Source organism: Amphiprion ocellaris, chromosome 24, assembly GCF_022539595.1.
Source record: "Amphiprion ocellaris isolate individual 3 ecotype Okinawa chromosome 24, ASM2253959v1, whole genome shotgun sequence".
Classification (NCBI taxonomy): Eukaryota; Metazoa; Chordata; class Actinopteri; family Pomacentridae; genus Amphiprion; species Amphiprion ocellaris.
The window spans coordinates 11,513,191-11,527,916 of record NC_072789.1 but is presented as its reverse complement, the minus strand read 5'-3'; the positions used below and the strand labels follow the sequence as shown (position 1 = coordinate 11,527,916).

Below are 14,726 nucleotides of genomic sequence, written 5' to 3'. Positions count from 1 at the left end.
ATCTTTGTGTTTCTCTAATATCATCGTTTGCTCTTCATTTCTAAAACGGGACACTTTGTCTCCAGTATTGGAACGTTCCTGATGATACCGGGACTAAATATGTGGTCTACATGGATCATCTGCTTTTAAAATGACGCAGCAGCAAACATCACAACAAAAAGTCACTCGGAGAGAATCTTCAACTAATTCACTTTAAAACCAGCAGCAGCAGCATCTGTTGAAGCCTCAGATTAAAACTTGAAGCTTTGAAAGTCTCGAATCATTATTTGATGTCAACTCCAGCATGAAGGAGTGCAGAGACAACACAGAATAAACCTACTTTAGTTTGTATTTGGTTGAATAAACCACCAGAAATCACTCAGCTGCTGTGTCTCTGTGATTATTGTCACATTTGATGCTTTCAAACTATCTGCCAGTTCGTTCATTCACTGATTCACTGGAGCTCATTGGGAGTCCGAAGGCAACTCTGGATTGTTTTCTTCTCTGTCCTCTGTTTGTAATTCATCAGGTCTGTACCTTACTATGCTCTGCGCTGTGAGGTGACAAATGCTGTGAATTTGCTCTAAATAAATCAAAGTGAATGGACTGAGCTCACCTGGATTCACTGTCCTGCATCTTGTATCTGGAGTTACTGTACAACCACAACAGGAACAACAACGAACACGCGTCAGCTGAAGCTGATCCACCTCAACTTCCTCACAAACAGCCTCAATCCAAAGCAGGAGGCGCCGCCTGCTGGTCGGAGGAGGAACCGACAAACAGAAAACGTGGAGGCAGAATCAGTTCACTTGTTGGATTTTCAAAACCCAGAGAGGTAACCTTCAACATGAGAGGCAGAAATCTTACCTCTACGCCACCTGTCTTGCAAGGTGTTGCCGTAAATCAGCTTAAATGATGGTATCAATTACTATTCGAGCAACCAAAGGACAAATAAAAGGTCAGGATGGGGATTTGAACCCGAGACCTTCAACATGAGAGGCAGAAATCTTACCGCTACACCTCCTCTCCTACAAGCTCGTCCCTTGACTTTGTTCTAATGATGGTACCAACAGGTTCTCAATAAGCCACGGTACAAAAAGAGTCTTCAGTTGGATTTAAACCATCAGCCTCCTGGATGAGAAGCACACAACTTATCTCTGAACTGTCTTTCTTACAAGGGATAGTGCTGACATACTGGACCACCCACAAAACTGTTTACCCAAACCTGTATGATGTAGCCAGACATTTCATGTGTACCTCAGCCTCATCTGTGCTGTGTGAACGGGTTTTTTCCAAGGCTGGGGAAATAGTCTCTAAACGAAGAAACCGCTTGAATCTGAAAACTGTGGATAAACTGTTATTTCTGAATAAAAACTCATGACCAGTTCCACAAGCACACCCTCTTTACCAGTGACACCCGAGACATACTTTGCCAAAATCCATGAAAAGATTTTTGTCTCGACTGCACTTCATTTTATTGACCACTAGGTGTCGTACTCGAGCTGTGAGTGTCATTGAAGCCTCCTGTAATGAAGCATGTTTTGAATAAAGTGTCGAAGGTGATAACGTAAGCGACAGTGTCACGAACAAACCACACCTTTATAGATGCTGTAACAAGACGTGCTGTTATGTTTTCTACCTTGTAGAGCTTCTACAACCTGAAATAAACACTTAAATTAACTGAACACGTCCTTTTCACGAGCCTGTCTGTCTGACTCTGTTGTCCATGATGTCATATGAGCTCATTTATTGTCACTCACGTCTTTCTGTGTCACAAACGTTTTCAAGGTCAAGCTACAATCAATACCTTGTTGTGGAACGGCGGCTCTTTACTGCCGTGGTGGACAAAGTGTGTGAGTGCGTTCACAGCTTCTTGTCACGTTCACATGGACATCAGGACTCACATGATGGAGATGAAGGACGTGTAGAAAATGCCCCATAGCTCCTAAGACTGTCGCTTACGGCCATACCAACCTGAATACGCCCGATCTCGTCTGATTTCGGAAGCTAAGCAGGGTCGGGCCTGGTTAGTACTTGGATGGGAGACCGCCTGGGAATACCAGGTGCTGTAAGCTTTTTACTTCTCCTCACAACCTGAACAGGACACTGCTGCTCATTCACACAGCTATCAACTAAAACCTCTCTGGGTTTTAAAGCCAACAAGTGAACTGATTCTGCCTCCACTCCTGCAGGAGGCATTTACTGTTTCTTGGTTCCTCCTCCGACCACCAGGTGGCGCCTCCTGCTTGTGACGTATTATGAGCAACAAAAAATTTAAGACGTTTTATTTGGATTTTACAAGAGCGCCATAATCTTCAAATTTAGAATTACATTTTAAAAGCTAACTCAAGAAAATAAAATACATTTTCATTAAGTACTCATCATTTATTTTCCAAAGTAACAGGGAGCCGCAGCAGGGGGAGGAAAGAGCCGTTTTTTGAGAGACATCCTACAGTAGGACGTATTTTACTTTGCAACCTTCTTTTTTAGGTATAACCACTGCATCTTTATTAGGAACTTCATCAACATAGACCGCCAAACGACAAGCAACAGTTTTCTGGCACTCAGACTAGTTCACCTCTGTGTGTCGGTGCACACATCCTTCAGAATAAAAGCATGGCTCAAAAAAACAATGAGAAAAAGCATGTAAATTTCACGTTGCGTAACAAGTACTTTTGGTGTACAGAGGTATTTACGCTTTAAAATGTGATCCTCTCGTGCAATGTGGAGCACAGCTACACCTCTGTTCCCTGTTTAGGAAACATTGGTAAATTGTATGATAACATGACATTCAGCAAGTGTTGTGTTTTGCCGTCCTCCCAAACCATCTGCTTGTGTGGGAATAAAAGTTTGCATATGACATATTGGTATGTTTCTGTTTCCTATAAACAATCCACTCTTCATTCATTTTTACAGGTCAGATAAATAAGAAACTGATATTTAAATTTAGACAAGACTTTAATGATCATTTTCCACTTGTGTATACAAAGCAGTTTGTACAGATTAGGGAGCCAAGTTAAAACTATTTGTTACAATTTAGTACCTGGAAAGTGCAAAAGTACATTTCAAAGACGCTGAAATAAAAATCATGCTGTACATTATATACTGTATTCATAAATAATCACAGATATACACACATCCATTTTGGTGACAGTCACAGAGAATGTAGCTAAGACACAAAATAGTACTTGTAGATTTTTCTTTGAAGTCCCGCATTCTTGGTTCCCGTCAAAACTGTGGACGTTTAACTTGTGGAATGCTGATTTCCGCTAAGGTCGGGGACAGGAAGCTGAGAGGAATCTAGCTCTACGTTAACACCACGCTGGGATAAAGGCACTCGTTTGTTGCAGTCGTGGAACAAGTCAAACTGTGGTCTGTTGTCTGTCTGACAAATGTGGATGAACCAAAGAAGGAAAAAAAACGAAACACTGGATGCACCTTTCACAGAAATCTCTTAAAGAAGGACACAGATTGGTCTTTGCACTCCACCATGGTGTGACATTTAAATAAAAATACAAAATCAGGGGGGAAAAACAAAGAAAGAGACAACCGTTAGAGCAACCGTGTGTCCAATATTGAACCCAAAACAATCACAGAATCAGAGACATCAACATGAATGATGAATATTTGGCAATACAAAATAAGCCCATGCTTCACTGTCATGTCCTCACACACACACACTCACTCACGCACGCACGCACGCACGCACGCACGCACGCACGCACGCACACACACACACACACACACACACACACACACACACACACACACACACACACACACACACACACACGGGAACAACACAACTCCAACCTAAACAAGGCATGCAAACGCTCTCGATGCCCCCCAAAAAAAGAACAACTCCTCTGAAATCAGTCACTTCACAAAGAGCGGGGAGGAGAATGGGATGTAAAAAGAACAGAGGAGGATGATGGGAGCTAAAGGCTTTAAGGGAGGAGGACGAGGAGGGATTTAGGGGACATTTACTGTCCCGGTTCAGCTACAGGAAGACTGGAGATAGATGGAGGGCTGGCTGAGGGGAAAACAGGAAGAAAGCACTGACAGGCACACGATGAAGGAGCTGTATTGCTGTTAACACTGACATCTCATAAAGCCCTTGAGGATTCCTTCTTTCTCCGTCTTTTTTCAGGCATCTGAACAGTCAGAAGAGTTTCAAAACATGCCGCACTGGTGTCTGATTAAAAAACTGCTACTTTTACTCATAAATAAACACGGATTCAAGTAACTTAAAAACATTCAATGGAGCACGGAGAGACTTTAAAGTTGCTTCTTCTCTGCACTGCTGTGATAAATATTCACACGGAAGCTTGTATTTTGAGAATGTAGTGTTCTACTTGTAGTGATCTCTATTAAACTATATCTTACATGATATGCTAACATTAAAACATTAAAGACAGATGATATCCTCTCTTACGTTTAGGATGTTTCTCAACTAAAACAAGTCAGCTGTATCCAAATGTAAAAAAAAAATAAATCATCTCCATCCTCAGTTTCCTACCTAATCTCAGAATGAACCACACTGCCATGCCAAGTCACTGTGCACATGCATTAATTTATCAAAAAACAAGACAAAAACTAAAAACAACAAACATAAAAAAGACAACACACACACACACACACACACACACACACACACACACACACACACACACACACACACACACACACACACACACACACACACACACACACACACACACACACACACACACACACACACACACACATATAAAAAGGCATAGAAAAGGCAGAGAGTTTGGTCTTGTGTGTGGTGGAGCTGTCTTACTGCATAAGGCTGCTGGGTGGCAGCTTTGAGGCAACCATGAAAAGTCTCGGCCTACAGAGCACAGGCCCGCCTGTCTGCACCCAAGGCAAACTAAGGGGGGACAAAAAGGCCACTTTAAACCATATTTTCGGGTCGGGCATGGCAATACGCTGCACATGCACACTCACACACACACACATGGAGTTATGCGACCGATCCCATCAAATGAGGCGTGGCGTGATGTAAATGAGGAGGGAAGCGGCGCGGTTTGGCCGAGGCTGATGCTACTCCTGCTTTGGAAACACAGCGCCAGCGCCAGACAGTCAGGTCAAAGCAGGAATGCACACCCCGCAAAACACACACAGGCAGCTTTGGTGATGTTTTTTCGCACCTCAGAGCCAAAACCCACCACCTGCTGAACAGGAAAGTTGATGGGAGGAACTGAAGGGATAACCAGACAACATGAGGCGACCTGTTTGGCGGCGGAGAGACATGGAGGTGAGCTGGGTGACGGGAATGAGGGATGAGCTTGGAGGGGATGGTTTAGGGCTCGGGGACGGGTCAGTGGTGGTCGTGCTGGGTGTTGTACACCGTCTCCCCCGAGGAGATCTGAGTCAGCCTCCTGCTGGAGCCCCACAGCTTCCGTGTGATCTGGCCCGAACGCATCTGGGAAGAGTGCAGGAAGAGGAGGGAGGGAGGGAGGGAGGGAGGAAGGAAGGAAGGAAGGAGGACGAAGGAAGGGGGGAGAGTGGGGGAAAGAAAAGTGTGAAGTCAAAGGAAACAAAAGGAGAGAGGAGGGGAAAAGGAGGAGGGATATGATTCATGAGTGATTGATTTGTTCATTGGAGCCTGATTGACCTGTGAGGCAATAAAGGAAAAAAAAATCAAAGCTTGATTCACTTTTGTGTGAGTCAATTTGAGGAAAAAAAAAAAAGATGAAAAGCAGGAAGGTGCAATGATTCAGATCAAACTGTTCAGAAGGAGGCTGCCTGTATCAAAGTCCTACATCTGCACTGACACAATATTTACATTATCAAAACATTAAAGTCTATCTTGGCGCGAGATTATTAGTGTTAGATTGTTATTAGATTGTAGCTACACTGGTAATATGGCTTGAGTTTGCAGAAGCGTTAATTAGAGTTAAGTTTGTTTCACAGCATATTTTGTTACAGTTTGGAGAGCACACACAAACACAGAACTTCATAACACTTCAGGTAAACAGCATCGGATGGAGGTTTTCCTACGTCGACGGCCAAATCAAGTCAAATATTGCACACATGCCAAATATTATGAAACAACAGAATGAGGTAAGCACAAAGAGTTGTTTTCGTATCACAGTTGTGGTTCTGTGCTGAAGGAATGTGTTAAATCTGAGGCTCAGATGTCAGTGTGTGTTTGAGGAGGGAGGAGTGAAGCCAAATGATTGACTGTGGGCGACAACCATCCCTGAGACGGAGAGGTGACCGTGTGTTGAAAGCTTTGCAGCGTGGGAGATATGTGCAGCTGGGTGTTGTGTCGGATCTACAGCAACGAAAGGGGAGGGAGGATCTGGAGCCGCTAGGGTTTGTGGGAGCTGGAAGTGGGGCTGAACACCAGCTGGTCTCGCTGGTGCAGCAGGCGGGTCGGTGATCGAGCCCGAAGAGGGGCCAGCAGCGGCGAGGCCATGAGCGGCGATCCCTCAAGGCTCTGAGCGATGTAGTTCCGCAGCGAGTTCTTTACCTCCGCCGGCTTCCCCACGCCCACGATGATCAGCTTCCCGTCCTGCAGGCCCACCAGGACGTGGCTCTGCTCCTTAGTGACGGACACACAACGGACCGGCACCCGCATGGCCATCGGCTCTGAACACAGAGACAAGCTGCACAGGAGAGACAGTGATGGTTACACAGGTCACATTAAAATCCCTGGAACACATTCACACCTGATCATAACGTTACAGGAATTGTATTATTTAAAGCCAACTTTTTATAACCTTGAACATACTGCATTTACATGTCCTCACTGAAAGCCCTCCCTTTGTTTGTTTTCTCTAGAAAACAAAAGCTGTGTTTAATTGAGATGTTCAGGGTTGAACTGTGATGTCACAAGATGACTTTTTTTTTTAAATGAAAGGCTTTATTATGAAGTTTTTCTGAGCGACATACTATACTATGAAGTTTTTTTGAACAAAAGGCTCTAACAAACATAAGTTTTGTGACCTTGACAAGCTCCTCCTTTGAGTTTTCCTTAGTTACTAACTGAACAAAGCAGATTCAGACGGAGGTGCTGCCAAATTGGAGCAGGGCTGAAACCAGATGGATTACATACATAACAAAGTGAACAATCTTTGCAGTATTTTGAGCTAAAAGGTAAAATAAACATTCTGGGGACGAGGCATGACATGAGACCTTGAAGAAAATGGACCGTTGTGAAATTAGTTCCAATGACCTTTAAAAAAAAGGTGTGTGGTAGTTTACCTGTAGAGGTCACGGATGGACAGGTATCCCTGCTCGCTGCCGATGACCACATACTCCCCTGAAACACACATATCTGTCACCTGCTCCTTCAGAGGCTCACTGCAGAGGTGCTTCCCATTGACAGAGTAGAGGTGCAGGGCATTTTTATCCTGAGAAGAACGAAAACCCAGTAAGAAGCTAGTCAGCAACTGCTTAGATTTCACATACTGAAATAATAAAAAATGTTTGAAAGAATGCAGCAGTCCATGGAAAAAATGTTCTTGGACATTTGCTCGTCACACGACTCCGATCCGCTTCATTTCTACATGCAGTCCGACAAGGTGAGATTCGGCCACCTTTCACAAGTTCTACCTCTTTTTGTGCAGTGCATTTGTGTGCGACAAAGCTGTGCAGGCACCTTGAGCGTCGCTTTGCCCTCCAGGCAGGTGTGAACCAGCAGGTGACCCTCCCAGGACACGGCCAGGTGGAGGATGGACAGCGGCAGGGAGCTGTCGCATGGCGGCCGCAAGCAGCGCATGTACTGACCCCGACGCACCGTGTGGATGATCACCGTCCCATCCTGCAGCACAGACAGGAAACACTGCTAATAACACACACACATTCTTCAGGTGGTAATTAAAAAAAATTCACAGTTGGTCTATACATTTTTCTGTCGGGAAATCGTTGACCAAACAATGTACAGTTTCCTCTTTAAATGTATTAGTAACAAAGAAAAATCAATCACTCATTTTTTTTTTTTTTGGAAAAATTTTATAGAACCAATTTGTTAGCAAAAAAAAGTTCAGCCTGCACCAAAAACTGAATTCCAGCAGTGTTGTATTGTTCTAGCTAGAGCAATAACACAATTAATGTAAGCTTTTAGTGCTCAGGTGCACATTTGTTTCCACTTAGATTGTAGTTGAAACTATTTTACAGGTAGAAAAATGCAGTGAGTAAAGTTCAGATCCTAAACAACCACAGCTACAACCATGTTTAAAGCCCTACGGAGCTCTCTGCCTTCAAAGACCTGCATGACAAACATCCTCTGACCTTCAGTCTGAACCCCATTTTCCAGCTCATTAAACTCAGCATGTGATTTGAATCGTTTATCAATAACACTATCCGATCTCCAGCATGACACCATTCTCTTTCTTAACCCTCCTGTTGTCCTTATTTACGGGCACCAATAAATATTGTTTCCTTGTCTGAAAAAAGTCCAAAAATTCAGCAAAAAATTGCAAAACCTTCAGGAAGAAAATTCCAATAATTCCTTAAAAGTTTCCCTTAAAAGTTTTATTTAAAAAAAAAAAAAAAATCCCCAAAATTTGGCAAGAAAATTCTTGTAAATATTTTCAAAAAATGAGCAAAAATCTTCCAAAAAAATCCTAAACATTTCTAAAGTGATTCAATACATATCAGTAAAGCTTCTAATATTTTCTTTCAGAACATTCACATAAAAATCAACCAAAATCCAGCGAAATTCACTGGATTTTGGTTGATTTTTATGTGAATGTTCTTAAAGAAACATTTTAAGCATTTCTTTTTTCCACCAAAAAATGTTCAAAGATTTCCCAAAAATCACAGAAGTTTCACTGTGAAAATCAAACTTTAAACCGCATCAATTTTGACCCGCAGGACAACACGAGGGTTAAAACATATATTCATTGACCCGATTTATAATAATGGGCAGGATGGTAAGAAATGGAGCAAAAGCTACAAAAGCAGCAGTGACTTCCTAAGAGGAGCAGTGTGGTGTTTGTTCCTACCCGGGATCCAGAAACAGCCATATCCAGCTCTGTGCTGATGCTGACGCTGACCACCTCATCTGTGTGTCCGTACAACACCTGAATGGGTTTGGGATAAAGACCAACAGGAGCTCCGCCCTGCAGGGAAGAAGAAGCAGCAAAGTGAATGTAACGTATGAGTAGCGTTTGATTTGTGTCTTTCTTTCAAATGCATTCCTTCTTTTTTAGACTATCTCACATTCATAGGATTTTATAGCTTGTGTCAAACGTTTTCTTCTTTTAACTTGTGATGAGCCTAATAGCAGGAACCTTCTGACTTTTCCTCACCTTGTCCTTGTGACCAGAGTTGGTGTCCTAAGCTGTGAAAATCCCTCCTAGTAGATCTTAGACTGGCAACATCAGTGTCACAACACCTTCTCTTAATTAGTGTTATTGTTCTTCTCGTGTATTATTCTTTGTTTTCCCATGTTAGTCTGCTTGTTTTTCATCCTTTGCATTGTGGTTATGTCTTTTTTATTTTTGGATTTCTCTTTTCTTTATCCCCTGTATTTTAATGTACGCTTTACAAAGTACAGTGAAACTTAGACTTAAGACTTCACTTCGAAAAGAGATATATAAATAAAATCATTATTCTTATTACCACGTCAATATCGAATTATTCAAGGATCCTAAATTAGTGAGCTGTGAACATACAGGAAGTTTATTTTTGTCAAATTACTGTGCAACTTTTAGATCCAAATGGGATTAAATCTAAAACATACTTTGTAAAAGCAGTAATAAAGTGCATTGTAAACATGTATTTTCTTTGTCTCGTGCTGTTTTAGTGACTGTCGGCTTTCCCGACCTGCTGTAGAACCTGCCACACCATGCAGGTTGTGTCTCTGGAGCCAGAGATCAGGTGGATGCCACAGTGGTCTGTTGACAAGCAGGTCACAATATCTAAAGAGAGATGAAGACAAAGACACTTAATAACAAACTTTGTGTTTTTGAATAAAGTTTTAACATACAGATACAGAGATACAAGGTTGACAAGAACAACCACTGAGCTTATTTACAGAAACTAAATCTAGCAAGTCCAGATGCAGACTTTTCCTACCCATGTGTCGGATGTGCTGTCCCACAGTTTTGCCCTTGACCAGCGACGTGACCCGAAGGCTGTTGTCCCAGTGGCCGCCGCTGAAGAGCAGCTTCCCGTCGTGGGAGACCACAAACAGCCCTGCTGCGACGTCCACACCGGGGGCGAAGGGTCCTGACAGGAAACGCTGGGTTCTAGGTACATTTTAGGGCACAAAATGGTGTCAGATGCAGCATTACATCATTACACCAGTGAGCCAATCTATTGCGGATGTGCTGCATTTTCACATGTACTGTGGTGCAGTGTTCTCACTTGGTGTTGGACACGGTAGGATCCTTAATGAAGGTGAAGTAGTTGGAGATGTTCTTGTTGTAAGGCAGCCAGCCGTGAGTCCCGACCAGGCAGTTCTGACTCAGCGTCACCTGGAAACATCACAACAGCTTCAATGTTTAGTGTCCTGTTCATTCATTTTCTCCCTTAAACTATTGTTTAAAAACAAGGGAAAACTTTGCCTTGACAAAAATGTTATATTAGCAGAATAAAAATCAAAAAGGAGTGATATAAAAAGGGAACCAAGGCTCACCATGGTGTCAGGACTCCCCTGAGTGATGAAGGAATGAGACTGATTCTTTGGAACCACAGCTTTAATCAGCGGCACGCTATCACTGATGCCCTGTAACATGAGGGCAGGGAGAGATTTCATGAAAAATCACTGGCTGACCAGCGTTGCGTTTCAGTTTACAGTTTTCTACAGGTGGGGAAAATAATTCTGTTGAGTTTTACTGGTAAGTAAACTAGAGGTAGAGAGATCAAACCTCAACAAAGAAGGACTTGAGATCGCTGAGGTGTTCAAACATGTTGAGAGGACACGAGTCCAGCTGAGCCTTCCTCTTCTCCACTTCCTCCTGAGACAGACGCACTGGATGAGGCTCCTGAATACAGACACAAACACGAATAAAGTCTCAATCATCAGCACACATACAGGACTTCACAGATTCCAGTCATTAAACCTCTGAACCTGGGACTTTGAAAGACATTTTATATATATATATATATATATATATATATATATATATATATATATATATATATATATATATACACATATATATATATATATATATATATATATATATATATATACATTTTTTTTTTTTTTTTTTTTAAAAATCATCAAAATTGTACATAGTATCAGCACAAGAACCTGTAAAGACAAAAGACAGATTTTCAACTTCCTGCTGGTCCTTTCCTACATTGTGTGGGTGAAAATTAACCAAATCTAAGCTTAACTGACATTTCATGAAAATCACTTTATTCTACATGTTTTTTTTAAAAATCTGGAAAAAATAAACCATTTGTACCAGATCCTGTAAGAAAAACAAAAAAAATCTACACTCCTCGACACAACTGAGGCGTCGTTGGTGACTCAGTTGTGATTAACAGTCACATGACAAAAATTCAGTAGCTTTTGGGCTGAACTGGAGGTTGTGTAGGTAAACGTGCATGGAAACAAACAAAATGTAGAAATGCAAGTCCGAAAATATCTATACTATGTAGAGCCACCATTTTATCCCAGTGTTGGCGCTTCAAAAACTGTTATACACGTTGATTCCAACTTTTTCAAAGCGAATGAAAGGATTTCAACTTTTCTGTTTTTTTATAATTAATGGCATTGTAACCAAGTTATACTGCCCAATAAAAGAAAGTTCTCTCCCCTTCTAGCTATGGTTGTTTATACTGCAGTAAGAAATGAGCCCACAAAGAGCAAAAATGGAACAGTAGCAAAAAATACCTAAATACTAATTAGGAGCCAGAAGGTTATTTAACATCGAGTATCATGCATATACCTTGAGTAACTGGCAGGGTGTCTGACCAAAGTTGCTGATCATGCCCTCCAGAGCCTTACGCTCCTTTTCATCGGTGATGGCGTCCAAGTCCACGGCCCCTGAAACACCAAACCAAAATTCAATATAGTACATTTACAAAGGCAGGAGCTTGGACTACATTATTATAATCTGACTGTGTTAAACGCCTCCAGAAGTAGACTCTTTATCCATATGTAGAATATCAGTAAAAGTATCTATGTAATCGCCACCATTTTTAGTTTTTCACATTATGACACAGATTAAGACCAAATCAAGACATGTTTACAGATACAATTCTCACTTGTTTGAAGAGATTTTTCTGTTTGGAATAGTCAAGAGTTTGCCTGAATGTCTGGAATGAGGGCTTTATTTTTATTCATCTATACTTATCGTTTTTCCTCAAATAAGACCTGGTTGTCAATAGCCAAGGATGCAGCCGACACACACAAACAAAAAAGCTGCCTTCTAGGTGTTCAGTTTGTATTGTATCATCCTGCGTTGGACAAATTCCGTGTTTCCAGCGCTTATGAATGTTAGTTAAAATGTCCCACATGTTCTGTCATAATGAGCTGTTCTATGTTTACAGTTCAGCTGCTCAGGTTGTGTTTTATTTACCCTCATGTTAGACTAGTGAGTGCAGAGGGTCGATGCAGTTGTCTATATGGTGATGCTCTGCTTGTTAAATAAAGAAGTTGCTCTGGGAAATCCATGCGGTTTCCTGTCAACAGCGAGTCCCTACTCTCTGCAGTATTAACAGCTTAATGCAGAAACTTGGCAGCAGCAGGCACAGACGGAGAGAAGGCTTTACACTTAAATATGTTGACTAATAATGAACAGAGGGAACTCAAAGTAAATCCCTATCTTCAAATTAAGGCTGCTTATCTTCCGCAATTGAGGTAAATAAGTCCCCAGTGACTATTTGAGGAAATACGATGTGTCCTTTAATGTTCAGAAAGCAGGATGTGACACGACACCATGATGGCTGCTGCGGATGTTTACCCTCATAGGTGCAGTAGTAGAAGACGTTGAGAGCCTCCACCGCTGCAGGGCCCCTCTGTTTGTAACCAAAGATCAGATCGATCCACTCATGAAGGTGGGCGGATACATACTCTGACTCCTGTTACAGAAACAAACAGTGAGGTTATAGTACAACCACTCCAAAGATACACATGTAGTCACAAGTAGATATCTGAATGTGGGTCTGCAGTTTTGTTAGGATTAGTTCTAATCACGGGCAACACTCAGTTTAATGCTGCACAATTTCTTTCTTGCACTGTGTGTCTCATGGGAATAATCCCTGTAGACTGACAGCAGACCACAGTAGCAGAATTAAAACTGTGTCTCACCAGAGCTTTGCGGTGTTTGTAGATGAAGTCCTCGGGGGATTTGGCCCATTTGGGCAGAATAACGTCATTGACTCTTTCCTTGGAGATCTGCAGGCGACCCAGATCAAAGCCTGAGGTGACGGCATGAACAAAAGACCAGGAAACGGAAAGACAGAAGCAAGGTATGGAGAGGAAAAACAGGGTGAGAGGAGAAAGGGAAGCAACGATGAATTTATGAAATATTTATACGTACAGCTTAGAAAGACAATGGCTTCTGAGTCACTGAGAATCCTTTCTTTAAAAATATTCAATTCAAAAATCAGGCTTCATCGTCTGAATCTACATTAATGTAGATATTTTTAATTACTATTTGTTTTTCTTCTTCTCTGCCGGTCACAGCTACACAGAACATAGTTAACTACAAGTACGCCTAAATTTAAATTAAACAACCAGTTTAACAGTTTGATAGCTGAACCCTTAAAGAGCCACTTGCAGACTGAATTTTTCAAAGAATTTATAGTCAATGTTTCTTAGAAACGATTGTCTGAAACGTCAATGCACCATTTTCATCTCAGTTGCGCCCAAAGGCACAATTCAGATGAAAAAGTACTTTTTCCCTGCAGTGTGTTACATGAAGAAAATATAAAGTTGATTTATGCCAGATAAGCCAGATATCATTAACAATTAAACAGCTAATCCTAATTCTGTATCCTAGTAGGTGATAGCAAACTTTACTGTACCGTGAGATAACACATTAGCTAATTATTATACATCATCAAGACATCTGCCCTGCTCTCCACTGGTTCTCTTCACCTGAGTAATGAATTTACAGCTGATGGCTGTTATTTCTCCCAGTCTTTATCTGTTCCTGCACCACGACACCCAGCAGATTCAAAGTAATGTAGCTGTGGTCTGTCATATGCTCATAAATGCACATTTTGAATGTGTATTTGATAGACGAGGACAGCAGTACATAAATAATATCTAGATATAATTTCTGAAAAAAAGTTTTAAAAATAAATGTATTCACTCTCAGCAAGAGCCGCTGAATGGCCAAACCTCACCATTTTGGTTCTCTAGGAACTCTGGGAAGTAGAAGAACTCAGGGATGAGCTCCTTAACGTCATTGGGGTTGTCCATGAGGGTCTGCCATGTCGCTGGGATGGAGTGGAACTGGCGGTCGGCACAGTCGAACCTGGGTCAAAGCAGGATGGCATGGTTTAAAAAGAAACTTCTGATTTATCTACAACCAGTGTTTTAAACAGACACAAGTACATCCAGATTATATGCTTAAAATCCATATCTTCTGTGCAGAGATGGGAGATCCTTACCGTCCACTCTGCAGTTGGATGTGCAGGGAGGTGAAGGGCTCCACTCTGATCAGGTAGTGCATCACGCCAGCAGCATTTGAGTAGTGAGTGCCATAGTGGAACCTGTCAATGGTGCCTGTTGGGTCCTCGAAACTTTCATATCTGATGGACAAAATTACAAGAGTAACTGTGCCTATTGTTGAAAAAAA

General features: G+C 41.8%; 1 protein-coding gene and 1 non-coding gene across 6 annotated transcripts in view; one reads left to right on the top strand and one right to left on the bottom strand.

Moving 5' to 3' along the window:
* The first annotated feature begins 1,935 nt into the window (after positions 1-1,935).
* LOC111575607 (5S ribosomal RNA) lies at positions 1,936-2,054 on the top strand. Its single transcript, XR_002746751.2, has one exon. It is a non-coding gene; the product is annotated as a 5S ribosomal RNA (ribosomal RNA).
* Positions 2,055-2,918: 864 nt separating this feature from the next.
* Positions 2,919-14,726, bottom strand: part of nbeal1 (neurobeachin-like 1) — a 52,205-nt gene continuing 40,397 nt past the window's right edge. For 3 of the 5 annotated variants that reach the window (XM_055008094.1, XM_055008095.1, XM_055008097.1), the window contains 14 exons: positions 14,539-14,679; positions 14,272-14,402; positions 13,229-13,338; positions 12,882-12,999; positions 11,865-11,962; positions 10,833-10,949; positions 10,601-10,690; positions 10,330-10,439; positions 10,039-10,211; positions 9,787-9,881; positions 8,964-9,080; positions 7,616-7,777; positions 7,219-7,367; positions 2,919-6,620 (listed from right to left, as the gene is read on the bottom strand). In XM_055008094.1, coding sequence (XP_054864069.1) covers positions 6,323-6,620; positions 7,219-7,367; positions 7,616-7,777; positions 8,964-9,080; positions 9,787-9,881; positions 10,039-10,211; positions 10,330-10,439; positions 10,601-10,690; positions 10,833-10,949; positions 11,865-11,962; positions 12,882-12,999; positions 13,229-13,338; positions 14,272-14,402; positions 14,539-14,679 — 1,909 coding nt within the window. In that variant the 3' untranslated portion in view covers positions 2,919-6,322. The remainder of the gene's footprint in view (positions 6,621-7,218; positions 7,368-7,615; positions 7,778-8,963; positions 9,081-9,786; positions 9,882-10,038; positions 10,212-10,329; positions 10,440-10,600; positions 10,691-10,832; positions 10,950-11,864; positions 11,963-12,881; positions 13,000-13,228; positions 13,339-14,271; positions 14,403-14,538; positions 14,680-14,726) is intronic. The other 2 variants (XM_055008096.1, XM_055008098.1) reach the window with 1 other exon arrangement.